This window comes from Poeciliopsis prolifica, unplaced genomic scaffold, assembly GCF_027474105.1.
Source record: "Poeciliopsis prolifica strain line A6 unplaced genomic scaffold, Auburn_PproV2 SCAFFOLD025, whole genome shotgun sequence".
Classification (NCBI taxonomy): Eukaryota; Metazoa; Chordata; class Actinopteri; order Cyprinodontiformes; family Poeciliidae; genus Poeciliopsis; species Poeciliopsis prolifica.
This window is the reverse complement of record NW_026562400.1, coordinates 3,728,812-3,743,969: the sequence shown is the minus strand read 5'-3', so window position 1 is coordinate 3,743,969 and position 15,158 is coordinate 3,728,812. Positions and strand designations below refer to the sequence as shown.

Here is a 15,158-nt window from a genome sequence, read left to right as displayed (position 1 = left end):
AGGTGCTGGGGTAACAAATCCACAAGATTCCACGAGAAAATAAAAAATAAAACAATAACAATTTACAAATCAAATTTATCACTTAAAGTTATAAGTTTTATAACTTTAGAGTTGGTGCACATTTGTAAAGAATACCTCTGGTAAGAACAGGCAAAATACAATTACCAACCAGCGCAGTAAATTGAATTGCAGAAATTCTCCTGCGGGAATTCAAGTGAATGGGAGAAATGTCACAAGAAACGTCTCACAAAAGACAAAACTCCTCACTGTTTTGTTTAATCATAACTAATTAAACCTCAATGTATTCATTTCCCGTTTTCAGTCTTTTAAAGGGGGTTTTAAGAGAAGCATCGCGAAAGAGATCGATGTGTATCGGGTCTTAATCCCCTCACGCGGGCCGCTTCTTCGAGGTCTTCTTCACCCACCTCCATTCGCAGCACACGTGCACATACGGGCGCGCGCGCGCGCGGCGGGCGGGAGCGCGCGCGGACGGGAGGGAGGCGGTCCGGGGAACTGCCTCGCTTTTGCTGTAATCGCTTTCCTGCCGCTGCTACCTCCAGTTAAATAGCAAGGACGACGGGAGCGAGCAGACGGCCGAGTGAGGACATACTTTTCTCTGTACCTTGGGGATTACGACGCCGAATTGCAGCATCGACGGCCAACCGGCGAGGTAAGCTCGACAACCGCCTCCTTCTGGTGGGGGAGATGGAGAGAAAAGTAGCTAAAAAAAACCTCCCGTGGAAGAAAAGTGTCGTTTTTCCAGTGAAGGAGGAGGAGGGAAGGAGAGGGAGAGAGAGGACGGGGGAGGCAGAGGGAAGAGTCTCCCTTTGTGCCGGAGCGGGGTCACCGGAGCCCCGCCGCCGCGGACCGGACACCAACCGGACACCCACCGGACACTAACGCCTCCTCCCTCCGCCCTCCATGTGTCGTTTTATCAATTAGTTATAAAACAAAGCAGGCCTGCTCATCTTCCCTGATCAGCGGCGCAGCCCGCAGCCGTAACCCGACTTTCCGCCTCCTCCCCCGGCCTCGTCCTGTTAGCTAGCTCCCGGTCCGCTGGGCGGCAGTCCCCGGTCCGAGCCCCATTGTGTGGGCTTTACCCCGTAAACGGCTCGGTGGGGAACTTAGCGACCCGTTAAAGGGGCATTTATTCGCTTTTAGGGAATCTGAACCCCCCTTTCAGTTTCTAGATTCTTTAAATCACCGTTTCTGACTCGTAAGATGTTTGTAATTTTGGATAAAACTCATCAAAATGTCTATAAAACAACACATCTGAGGAGCAAATCATTTGCCTACTTCAATAATATCCACTTTGAAAACTACAGCATTGTTTAGTTTATTTGCTGAAACTAAAGAAAATGCATTTTTTAGTCCTAAAATAAACCTGGGTTAAGTTGTTTAGAAGTATTCACTGGAGGTAGGGAGGCACGATACATCGACACCAACATCGGTATCGGCCAATATCAGGCGATTTTCGGTCCGATAAATAAAATTGGGCCGGTATGAACTGATATTTATTTTTATAAATATTGCTTCTGTTTCAGTAGTGAAAATACATAATATTAACTATAACAGCAGTATTGCTTTTGATATCAGGCCAAATTTTTGCATCGGTTCATCCCTAATATTAAATGCGACTTGTTAAGTAAAAACATATAATTGACTTCTTTGTATAATTTTAGCTTTTTGACTACACCTTAGATGAGATCCAGATTGAGAATATGATTTAAACTACATTAATGGCAGATTTTTCAAGCTGAGTTTGTGATGTATCCATTTGTGGAGACATAATTAGGATTTTAATTGAATTTTTTAAAAATCATCTAGATGTGATACTACTTTAAAACTTTAACAAAGGAAAACATTATTCTGTACCGATAGTCTTTTAAGGACACCTTGTCATTTGATAATTGTTTGTTCTATTTGTTACCAAAAATGATGATTTCTATACTTTCTATTTATATTAAGTAAAATGTGGAAACTGTAGGCTGGTAAAACCTAAACCAGATAATCTTCAACCAATGGCGTGAAATGTGTAAAACCTTAGATTTGGAAGTGGCACTTTCAAATCACATTTAATGAATGGTGCATAATAATTCATCTGAGGTTTTTGTAGATCTTTCTTAAAAGCAGTAACATTTCTGCTCACTGGATTCTAGCTAATAATACCACAGATGTATCTTGAATTTTGTCCTCGTCCTTGTTTCGACCCTTATCTGCTGATGTCTTTCCATGAACTGCTCTTCAGGGAAAGCAAAGGGAACCTGAAACCTCATTCAGAGGAACAACCTGCTTATCAGACACTAATATATATATATCTCATCTTTTATTATGCTACAACCACAACATATTTATGTTAACCTGTCTTTTTTTGCGATAGTGATTGAAGACATGAGTTTTTCACAAATTGGGGGTCACTAATGATGCATCCGCTTTAATCAAATTCTAATTTGTTTGTCTGGAAAGTCCGGTTTGTTTTGGCGATGTGAACACGTAATAAAACTGATACGGACCAAAACATTGAATTCTGGTCCATCTTAAACCCTCGGCATCAGGTCAGTTGAAGTGAACTCTGGTGCGTATATCAATGCAAGCTGACAAGAGACTGGTCCAAAAGCAGGAAGTGAACTATAGCGCAGGGCATTCTGGGTAAAAACAACCAAGACAAACGCGAGACTTTAGCGGAGAAATGACTCCCAGTATTTTTTACCAAAGACGAAAAAAAATCCTCCAATCAGACGCCTCTCCATTTCTGGTTCCATTTGATGAGGTTTTTTTCGTTGTTTCATTTGGTGTTGCAGCGCCACCACAGGCGAGGAGGTTAACGGGTTTTTCAAAAGGTTTGGTTTGTTTGACACAGTGAGAAAGCCAACTGCACAAGCAGGAAATGTAACTAATGTAGCAATTTTGGTCCCCAGTTAAACCCAGGTTACCAGACTATCAGGTGTGAAAACACCTTGAGATCATTTGGACGTGTGTGGAGGATGAATAGTGGTTGTGTTGGACAAATGATGTTAAACAGGGAGCTGCCAAAAAGGAGAAAAGGACAGCTGAAGGGAATCATTCCTAAACGTTATTTGAAGTTGCTGAAAAAGCCATTTTATGAGTTTATTCAGATAAGAGATCAAATTGACCTTAAGTTATTCACTGTGTGTGTAAAGAAGACAAATTACAGCAGCAGCTTTGTTTGCCTTGAATCTGGGTCAGTAAAGTCATTCAGTTAAAGTCGTATCAAGGCTCATATTTACTCTTTATACCAATGTTTGCATCTGAAAATACAGTTTGTCTTTATACTTCTAGCAAATCTTTAAAAGGTGACCTATTAAGCTTCCTTGGAAAGGTTAGGATATTTTTATGGGCAATAAAAACAACTTCTGGTGTAAATTTTTATTCTGCTCAGTTCTGCCTATTTTGAGCTCCGTTCAGATGAAATGTTTTCAGGCCTCTGTCACTTTAAATCCAAATAAGCAGCAGGTGGCCACAGCTCCCAACTCAACGCTTTCACTCGCCTGTGAAAATGGTTGCAAACTGATATGCAGTTATACAACCGTACATATTTGAAAAGCATTAGTAGAGCCTCCTGGACAACCAACCGGAATGCATCCAGGCCTGTCAGGATTTAAGATAAATCAATGTGAATATATTCTACCCAGAACTCAACTGGTTCTGGGTAGGATGACAAATTTAGCAATAAATTGTCCCCGAAGTTGTTGTGATAAACAACAATATTTTTGTTTGGGAACATTTCCTGGTAATGTAATAGCATATTGGTGCATGAACACATTGTCAAAGCTCAATAAACTTTAAATTTTAATAAAAATTTATCACGAGAACTGGGAGACATTTTAATTATCCAAAATAAATGGACAAAATGACAGAAACATTAAATAAAATTAATTATGAAGTCTCTATAAACAAAATTGTGCTCGTTGAGACCAAAACACCAGACTGAACACTTTTGTCATCCAGTTTTTGGTAGAAAGGAAAGAGAAAAATGGTAAGTCGTGCAAATGGAAATTATTGAGCTCGTTTTAATTTGTTATGCTATTAATTTATTTATCTTGACAGGCCTAAATGCAGCATGTGGTTTTTGGATGGTAAGTCAAAACACTGTAAAATTAGCTGACCAAACCTGCTGGAGCTCAGCTTGGGTTGCTAGGTAACAGGGCAGCGCCTGGTGATTTGTGAAGTTACATTCAGAAGGTTTTTTTTTTCCAGACACCAACAAACATTATTTATTGCCAAAAAAACTGCTAAGCACTTGATTTGTTTTTAGAAGCAGTTGAGACCCTAATTTAAGTATGAAAAATCTCGTTTAACTCTCATTCACCTCGATGTTAAGTTAATTACTGGAAGCCTGTGATGCTCGAATCAGAAATATGGTGGCGATTTCCTCCATTCACGTTCGTTAGCTTTTTCTTTTTTTAGGGCCCACGATGTCCAGCGAAGTGCAGAGACCGGACGACAGCCCCAGCACGAGCGGAGGCAGCTCGGATATCGAACAAAGGGAATCGGTACCGCCTGAGCAGGAGCGAGAGCAGGCACAGCCCAAAAAGAAGGAGACCAAGATCTCAAGTAAAACCGCTGCTAAACTTTCAACTAGTGCCAAGAGGTAAGCCGAGGAGCTCCAAACAGAAAAAACAAACCAACAACCGTGGCATCATCATTTACAGAGGAGCTGTGTTGTTAGACCAAAGCTCTGCCTCCTCGTACCCCGGGGGTGTAAGCTGCATAAAAAGCCTCCGGTCCCCACAGCCGTTGTTGTTTCAGACGCTGCAGCTCTGAAGTGTCACTGGTGTCATCTGAAAGCGATATTCCCCATTCCCGTCTGTTTGTTCTTTAATGGATACGCCTCATGCTCTGCAACACTTACCTCCAAGTCCGCCGCTCCTTCCCAAAAAAAGACAGATGAGAGTTATGCAACCATGTGAGCGAAGAGTCTGCTGAGGACATGCAGTCTTTTCTTATAAAAGTGACTGATGCTGTGAGCGTTTTCATTTCCTGTGCTTCTCTTGAAAGCTATGAAGGGCTTTCAGCACAAAAATCAGGAAGGTGTTAATGAAACTAATGGTTAGAAAATAGCTTTTGCTCTCGCTCGCTCTTTTTTTGTCTGAAGTACGACCACAACTAGCAATTATTTTAGTGAAACAATTCTCACATTTTATAGATTTTTCACTTAAGATTTTTTATAAAGTATTTGAAATATATTAAAAATATGCAGATAAACAAAAAATGTAAGTTCCTTTTTTATTTTATTGTACAGTTTTGACCTAATTACTGCTCTGAATATATTGTTGTTCAGGAAATTGTCTCTTTTTTTACTGTATACTCCAGTTAACGATTAATCGACTTGTAAATTAGTTGATGATTATTTTAATGATTGATTAATCAGATTAATTGTTTTAACCCCAGAAATTAGAGACAGGAAAAGTTTGCAATCATGACATAAAAATGTGTAGGAAACCTAGTAAAACTTAAGGTTATTTTAGTTAGCGATTAATCTATTGATTTTGATGATTAATTGATTAATTGGAGAAGAAAAATCCCACATTCTGCAGTTTCTCTACCTGATCTTATCCTATACAGTGTTAGAAAAACATTAGGAAGGAAGGAAACAAATAATTCAATTATTTTTAAGTATGAAAACAAACATTGTCTAAAATGCAATAACACTCTTAGTGTACGTTTCGTCTTTTGTAGCAAAAGAGCTTTGAAAAATACTTTTTCAGCCCTTTCTGCTTGATGTGACTTTGAAGCAGTGTTGAGCTAATCAGTTGCTTTTAATCAATAATTGGATTGCAAAAAGTGCTTAGTAGGGATTCTTTTCTCTGAATTTGAACCAGCTGAAGCCAAACCTTTAACAATTGAGTTCTGGGTAGAATATATTTACATTGATTTATTTTAAATGCAAAATATACATGTATCTTTTGTATTTTTTTTTTAGCTTAATTACACCTCTGAGTGTTTCGTTCTTTCAGAAACTGGCCTTTCTTTGAGTCTGTATAGTCCAGTTAATAATTAATTTATTACTAAACTAGTTGATGATTATTTTGATGGTGGATTAATCATATTATTTGTGTCAGGCCTGGAAATGTGCTGTTAACGCACTGTAAGAATGTGTTAACAGCACATTTTATTCCTCTGCTTTCCCTGCAGTCAGGCAACACTAAGATCATTGATGTATAATTCATCTATAACCATGAATAAACATAACTCATAACATCTATTTTCATGTTTTCTGTGCTGTGCCTTCAAAAGACAAGGTTAAAAATATAAAAGGTGCCTTTCTGTGTGTTTGAGCCTTATATTGAATGGGAAATCTTTGCTTTCCAGGATCCAGAAAGAGCTGGCAGAAATAACACTAGACCCACCTCCAAACTGCAGGTAAGGAGTTTCTGCTTTTATTTGTGTGTAAAGCGAAGTGGGAGCACAGAGCAGTTGTAATGTGTGCAGGCAGCAGAAACATGCTCGTTTCATGGCTACGCTATAATGCTCCTCCTTTTGTCTGGGCTCCTATTCTGCTGCTGCTCGTGTGTGTGTGCGTGTGTGCATGTGTGTGTGTTTGAGGGGGTAATCTCAGGTGAAAAAGAGTGACTGCCGCCCATTCTTGCATTGTTGTTGCTGCACAAAGCAAACAGAAAAAAAACAGGGTTCCGTTGCAGTCTGGAAAAATCTGTAATGTGTTTTCCAGATCTGGATGCGTGTGGAAAATTTAGATTTCCAGACTTTATTTCTTCTACAAGGTCTTTTCATTGTCTTGTTTATTGGAGATTGAGAGCCGTAGAAATATCTGGTAAAAATTCACTGCAAGCTTAGTTTCAGTATTTAAATATCAGATAAAAGGAATGAAGGCCAAATGTGACCCAAATACGCTTTTCTGTCCTAAAGTGACCCATGTTGAGCTTCTTTACGACAATGTGAAGAGTCCAATTCTAATCTTTTCACAAAAATAATCTGATTTTTGCCACTTCCATATGTGGATCTACTTCAAATATCTTATTACTTTCAAGCCTTTTGGAGAGTGAATAGTCACTTTATTTGACTTTCATGTGATTGATGTGAGACATGTAACATAAGTCTGCACCTGAAGAAGGCAGACCAGGTAAATTCAGATGTAAACAGTGGCTGAAAATTATGATTATGAAATTAAGAAAGAATTATGGGTCACTGAAGTGCATCAGATCACAATCAGGCCTGGTTCTGAATACACATCCAAACAGGCCTTCCTGCGTCGTATTTATCGTTTCCACCAGTAGTAACATCCTGTGGTTGATCATGTGACTCGTGTTTCCATTGCAGTTTGGCGCCGTCCATTATTACTTTACAAAAGGCGGTTGTGTGACGTCAACCTTCTTTTATGTTTTTGGGTTGTTTTGGAGTCATAAATTCTCATTGCAGGCATTCACACAAAAATATATCGAATTTCAGGAAAAAATCGGAATTGAGCATCAAGACTTTTTGTGTGAATGTTGTGTAAGGGTTATTTCACAACAGCCCCGTTTAGTCTGCTTTAGTCCAACTCTAGTTCGTTTATCTGAAAAGTGCAGTTTGTTTAGATGTGAACGCATAATCAAACTCTGAGGACCAAAAACAAAGACTCTGGTTCGCCTAAAAACCTCGGTTTCAGTTCTGTTGAAGTGAACTCTTAAGTGATTCGAATGCAGATGCAGATGCCAAGCAGGAAGGATCTCCAGCGCAGTGCATTCTGGGTAAAGTCAATCAAAACAAACGCGAGAGTCTGGCAGAAGGAAAGGCTCTTTTACCAAAGACCACAACAACTAAAATCTGACGCTTTTCCATGTTTCCATTTGTGAAGAAGGAAGTTGCGCTCATGTCTTCTTTGGAGGTTTTTGTGTCATTTCCTTCAGTGGTTGGTACAGCGCCACCACAGGTGAGGAGGGGAACAGGTTTTTCAATTAGTTTGGCTTGTTTGACGCAGTGCAGTGTTAAAGTGAACCACACAAACCGAAAATGTAACAAATGTTGCAACTTTGGTCCCCAGTCGAATTTAATCTACAGGGAAATCAGATGTGAAAACATCCAAAGAACTGTAGGTTTTAGTCTGGAAAGGTTAGAAAAACACTCAGGAGTCCTGTGTTTTCTGGCAAGAGAGCTCGGTTTGTACTCGACGAGTGTTTTGGATCAGTGGAAGAAAACAAGCAGCAGTGTGACTTTAAAACCCAGTTTTGATTCTGGTGTGATTCCACCCCCCACCATTACCTCTCTGTGTGGGGACAATGGTTATTGTGTGCGAGCGCCGCGGCTCTGAGCCCTCTGAGGAAGAGCAACGCTCATGATGTGCGTCCTTCTAAAGCCAGGGTTACTCAGAAACTGGCCTTTATTAACCCAAATAACACAGACTGACACGCTGCCGCTGACCGTAGCTCTGTTTGGCGGAGAATAATGTCACTCTGCGTCTGCGCTGTGATGGAAAATGGAAGCTTTTTTTCACCTGCTTAAAATGATTAAGGAAAACGGCTTTATGTGACTCATCAGGCGGTTTGAGATGACTACACCCTAGACGGCCTTCTTTATTGCCTGAATTAATCACCCCTGCTGGCTCCCGTCGGAACCCCCGCCATCATTAACCATAAACATTGAGCTAACCTTTTCATTTGAGCTCATGGCCCAGTTTTGTTATTCTGCTGACGGCTGGAGGAGACGTTGTTTTCCTCCGCGACTCTAATCTTTATCTTTCCCACCTCCCTCAAAAACCCAGGTAGGCTCACATGGAGGATTTAGCTGGAGGACATAAGTAAGTAATTTGAAAGTAAAATAATCGCCATCGGATATTTCACAGCCGTCGTCTTGGCGGGGGAGCTAGTTGCCCGGGAAACAATTAAGCTTCTCGGGGATTATCCTTTTATTCCTGCGTGTGTTCCCTTTCCTACGCCCTAAAATGATTCCTGGATCTAACGATGTGTCTTCTGTGATGTTTCCTCCAATCGATTAATGACTACAGGGGTCAGACGCATAAAAATATCACACGGCACATTTTCCACATGCTCACATGAGCGAGCGCGGACCGCAGATGCCTGTGCACCACATGCTCGCCGTTAGGTTAGTCTGAAAGGTTATTCGTTTCATTTACTGTGACAAATGGAGACGCAATCTGTCCCCCCACCTCCCGCCCTTCCTCGAGCTGCGTTCAAGAGATGCATGCGTTTTCATTGTGCTGTTTTGGAGTATTCTGCCGCCTTGAGACAGAAAGATAACCAGAGTAAATAGAAAAATCTGTTTCAATTGTTTTTTTTTGTCATTTTGTAATGAAAAATCAACCTGCTGCCATCCAACATTTCTAGTAACTTGGTAATGGATCTTTTGGGTTGTTGTTGAGTTTTGATTCTTTATGTTTTGCAGAACGGTTTTAAATTGGCTTCGTTTGCAGGTAGGAATTCAGCGATAGAGAAGCTTCATATTGTGACAATAAAGGTAAATCTATTCAGTCTAATTCTATGCTTTGGGCTCTGAGAGTAACTTGCTACGTTACTCAATTACATTTACTTGAGTAACTTTTTCTAAAATTATTACTTTCAGGAGTATTTTTACTATGTTGTACTTTTTACATCTTCTTGAACAATTTTATTTTGAAGTATTTCTACACTTGAGTAAATTTTCTGGATTTTCTATCCACTGAATGAAAAACAGACATGTTTATTCAAACCTGCAGTTTTTGTTAAAGTTTCATCATTTTTTATTAAAAGAAACTGAGTTGGAAGAATTTTCATTTGCCTGTTTTTTTTGTCATTTTGGGCCCTAAAATTCCCAAAATTTCATGTTATGTTAACTGGTCTGTCTGATGATGTAATGTTTAAGTACTGAATGGTTGATAATTTGATCAGTTACTTGGTACTTGATGAGACTTTTTATCAAATACTTTTTTACTAGAGTAATTTCTTGGACGGCTACCTGTGGTTGTCTGTGGTTATTTCTGTCACGACAACAAATTTTGCTGAACAATTATTGTCAGATAAGTTATTTTAATAAAAGATAATATTGTTTGGAGACCAAGCATTAATGACATAATGCTAAGATCCACAAACTTTAAATTGTAATGAACAACCGGAGCTGTGAGATATTTTAAATAACCCAAATAAACAAACTAAACAACAGAAGCAACAAATAAAAATTAATCATGAAGTCCCTGGAAACAAAATTGTTCTTCAGAAAAAGAGCGAGTTAAGACCAAAACACCAGAAGAAGAACTTTTGGAAAGAGAGAAAACAGAAAAACGATAAATCATACAAATGGAAATTGTTGAGTTTGATTTAATTTATGATGCAATTAATTTATCTATTGCTTATTGCCATTGGCAAATATGCATACAGTGGTAACTGACCAGGGGTTGCTAGGTAACAAGCGAAACTTCACTGGGGTTGCTAGGTAACAAGCGGAACTTCACTGGGGTTGCTAGGTAACTGGTGGTGCCCTTATATTCTTAATGGTTTTGAAATGATTGATTTTCCAAATACCAAAAAGCCTTAAATTACTGCCAAAAACATCAGTTTTGTTTTTTGTTTTTTTATTGTTTGTGTTCAAAATGTTTAAGGTGTTTTTTTCAGAGCAGTTAAACTCAAATGGAAGCATGAAAACATGCAAAATGGGAATTTTGCGTGATGGATCCATTTCCATATTGCTAAACATAGAAGCCCACTATTTCCGTATTATTTTTAGTTTAATTTTATCACCTAAACGATATTACTGGCAACAACAAAGCATTCAAATGGAAATTAATGAGCTTGTTTTAAAGAATTATGGAATTAACTGATTTATTGCCACAGGCCTAAATGTGCTTGGAACCAAAGATTTAAAAGGGTGAAAATACTTTTTGGATGTTCTGTGCAGGTTCTCTCCTCTGAATTGAGCTGCTCTGGTTTCAGCTTCCTCATACTGTTGATAAAAGCTCTAATGAATGGAGAGTTTTGTTGATGATCTAATTTAAAGCTTGCCAGACAGGAGCTGCCAGGGTAATAAAACTCTAATGCCTTTTCATCAGGCCTCTATTTAAAGTCACTGTGATAACACTTAGCTGCATTTAAAGCCATTATTTCCTCATTACATATGCTGACTGTTTGGATAAACTGAGCACAGTAATACATTGTGTAACATTTCCAAGCATCAAGTCTGTGTAACAAAGTGTGGTGTCACTTACCTTAAAATCACAAACAGCCGTTTCCACTTGACAGCAGGTTTTATCTGCCTCTCTCGGCTTTGTGACGGCTTGCTCGTCACCTTGGCAGTTGTCACGCATCAGAAGAGCAGGAACACGCCGAAGCCCCGGAGGATTTGACACAGCAATTATTCTTTGCTGTCATACACTTCCAAGTGAATTGCACAGGCAGCTTGTGCTTCCTCGCCTGTTGAAGTGTACCAAGCTGCTTTTTAGTGCTTTTTTTTTTTTTTTTTTTTTGCTGGATGTGCAAATATTGCCACGATCTTGCAGGAAAATAAACTTTTGCAGTGTTATCTGTAGGTCTGTTGCAATAAATCAATTAATCGCTTGATGAATTAATACAAATTCAGTAATTTTCACTTGCTTGATCTGTCGTTTTTCTCTTTTTCACTTTAGTCCTTTGCTTTGGTTCCAACTAGTCCTTTTTGTAAAGAAGAATACTTTTTTGTTTCCAGAGGCTTCATATTTCATCTTATTTGCTGTTTTTGTTGTTTTGTTTGTTTATGATAATTAAAATGTATTTCAGTCCCAGTGTCAAATATTCATTAGAATTTAAAGTTTATTCATTTTTGAGAATGTGTTCTTGCATTATCATGCCATTACTGCCATGATAGTACTTTAAAATGGTCTCAAAACAACAATATTATCGATTATCACAATAACTTCTGGGACAATGTATCGTCCAGCACCATTTGTTATTGTGACAGGCCTTATCTCTATTGCTGGATGTCAACAGTTGGTTTCCCAGTATGTTATTTTAGTTTCATTCATCACGGTAGAATAAAAATTGTCTGGTTTTAATCAGGTTGAAACAGAATTTCACCTCTGGTCAAAGCGGACTTCTCTCTTCTTTATCTCTCATCTCTCTGCCATCCTCCCCTCTCCTCGGTTTGTCATAAAAATACACCTTTCCGCCTTCCAGTTTGCATTTCCTCTACTATTATCTGCGTGTATTATTTGCATGTATTTCTGCAGCGCTGTAAGAGCTCTGAATTCATCGTCTGCTGATTTGCAGACGATGACATTTCCAGGCTATGATCTAAACAGACACTTTGTTAAAATAGTAGCTAATAGTGATGTACCTTTCTGGTTTGAACTGTTTCATCTCCTGCCGCGGATGGTCAAATGAACACCCATTATGTCTGCGGAGAGGAGGAAGCAGAGTAATGTTCAGCAGCAGAGATGCGATGGTAAGTGGCAGGTTTTTGGCTCGGCTCGTCAGATTGAAAGCGGAGGGGAAAGGGCATTTCTTAGAGCTGCTTTTGTTCACTGATATTCAACACTGACAGTAGAGGAATCGCTGAATGTTTTCCAGCAGGAACTCGGAAAAATTAAATGCAACGAGGCTGCAATTTGCTCTGCGCTTTGGGAGCAAGTACAGCCTCGTTTTGTGTTTTGTCAGCTCTGGTTGAAAGTAGAGGAAACCGGTAGCTGAAGTGAAAGTAGAAAAGGGTGTGGGAAAGTTTAAGCAGCTAATTTATGTGACTTAATCAGAGAAAGGTTTTGGTTTTGCGATAAAGTCAACCAATAATGGAATTAGTATTTTATTTAGATTTGTTTTACTTTAAAATATAATAAATATTTGTGTTTGCTGTTTTAATGCTGGATTACCCCTTTCTTAATATAAGGTAAATTTTTATTAAGTGTTTTTTTTTCTGTCTAAAATATCTTTTGGAAAGAAAGTGGTAAAAATATTACTTTTGGATCAATATTTTAGGAAGGTGTCAATATTTGGTAATAACCAGAGTTTGGTCGTAACTGGTTACATTTACTCAATTACTTGAGTATTTTATTATGTATTTTTAGGAGTATTTTTACTACACTGTACTTTTTACTCTGGAGTAAAATTTCTGGATTTTCTACCCACTGAATGAAAACCAAACATGTTTTAACTAAAAAGCCACCAAACTCAGACACATACCTGTAAGTTTTTGTCAAAGTTTAATTAGTTTTTACTGAAAGAAACGTATTTGGGAAAAGGTTCTTTTGCCTGATATTTTTTTTTGTTACTTATATGAGTTATTTTCATTTTCATTCTTTCATTTCCACTTGAATTTACATTTTTGTCCATCTGATGATGTAACTTTTAAATATTAAATGATTGATAGTTTGATCAGTTACTCAATACTTGTGTAGATTTTTTACCAAATACTTTTTTACTTTGGCTTTAGTAAGACTTTTGGATACTCTGCCCACCTTTGGTCATAGCAAGACTTTTGATTTAGTGTCAATGTTTTGAAAGTGTCTTAAGCTTTCCAAAAATTCACAATTAAACGATGCATATTTAACATCTCCATTTGAATAATATATATCTTTAGAGCAGCTTCTGCTCGGTTTTTTTTATTCTGTGATGTGAAAACAAGTTGTAACATTGATAAGGTGAAGTTTTAATGTATGAAAGTCACTCATTTCTTCTTCCTCATCTAAACCTGAGGCTGTGCGGTTGAGAAAATGACCCAACTTTCAATCAGTGCAGAAATCTGTGCATAAGTTGAAATAACAGTTGATACACAGTTTTTATGACTGTGTAAATTAGAATAATTTTGTCTTTAAATGTCTTCTAAAGAACCTGGTTCTATTAGCAGTGTAAGATTCTGCCCAACAATATTTAGCATAATTCCTGCTGCGTTTGTCACTTGTTTAAATGTCAATGGAAGTTTCAACGATTTTAAAAATAGAAAATGAAAAGACTTGACGTCTTTGTGTTAGAAACCTCAACCACAAAGTCCCTTTTAAAGAGTTTCCCTTCATCTGTCATAACTCCTACTCTCAATTTTGATGTTTAAATGTTGATTCTGGTGCCACTTACTGGTGTGGCTGTAACATTTCAGCCTTTTTAATTGTTTGTGATTCATCCATACAAAGACCTCAAATTTGAAGGAAGTAAAATCTGGCAAAACGATCCCAAGTTGCTGTTTGAGTTCATGTGTTCTCCTGTCTTATTTCAGTTTTATTTTCTGGTGCAACTTTTAGAACCAGGATTAACAGCACTCATATGTTTGAAACTGGTTTTATTGTTGAATTAACCATTTTCCATTAATGTAGTGATATTAGCATTTCAGAGCTTCTTAGAGGTGCTTTTTACTTCCATTTGAGTCTCAACTGCTTTTAAAATCAGTTAGATTAAAAACCCAAAAAACTTTTAAAAAAAGCACTGCGCCATTTTTGGCAACAAGTAAATGTGTTTTGATCTGAAAAATGATCCCTTTTAAAAACCAACAAAATTTAATGTCACAAATAAGCAGGCGCTGCAGCGTTACCTAGCAACCCCAGCTGAGCTCACCCTGTTACCTGGCAACCCAGAGCATCCTGAGCTCCAGGATGTTTGATCAGCTAGTTTTACCGCTGTATCTGCTGCACAATGGCTGCTGGAAAAGACGAGTGCCTTTGCTTTACCGTCCAGAAACCACTTGTTGGTTGAGCAGGAGGCTCCACTTCTGCTTTTCAAAGATGTACAGTTGTATAATTGCACATCTGTTGGCAGCCATTTTCATGCATGAAAGTGTAATTGTTGATTTGGGGGCATAGTCAGGAGCAGCTTATTTGAATTTAAAGTGACAAAACGAGCTAAAACATCTCTATCTAAGAATGACTTTGTTGCAGAAATGACTTCCCATCATTTTTGTCTCAATGTAGTAAAATATAGCTGTTCTCCTTCAAATTTGTGCTCTGCCCGGCCCAGATTTTGCTGCTTCTCAAATTGTGTTTGTGTTTTTTTAGTTGTTGTTCCTGTTGAGTTACGTTTTTGTGAAAGCATGACTAATTTCATTAGACGGCCTTGTTTAATGTGAACAAAATGAATCAGCTTGGTACTTAGCTTGCTGCTCATGAATGATTTGTATCTCATTGAGTTTGTGCTCAGGTTTTCCATTTCATCTGGAACTGTTTGGATTAGGAGCGAATTGTCATTTTCGAAGCTGTTTGCATTTGATCCCATGAAGCCTCCTAAATGTGAGGATTTGCTCCCTGACGGTAAACTAAATAA

At 38.3% G+C, this 15,158-nt stretch overlaps 1 protein-coding gene across 1 annotated transcript in view; it reads left to right on the top strand.

The window, feature by feature from the left end:
* The first annotated feature begins 470 nt into the window (after positions 1–470).
* Positions 471–15,158, top strand: part of LOC129370891 (ubiquitin-conjugating enzyme E2 E2) — a 37,702-nt gene continuing 23,014 nt past the window's right edge. The window contains exons 1-3 of the mRNA XM_055047150.1: positions 471–670; positions 4,429–4,612; positions 6,334–6,384. Coding sequence (XP_054903125.1) covers positions 4,437–4,612; positions 6,334–6,384 — 227 coding nt within the window. The 5' untranslated portion in view covers positions 471–670; positions 4,429–4,436. The remainder of the gene's footprint in view (positions 671–4,428; positions 4,613–6,333; positions 6,385–15,158) is intronic.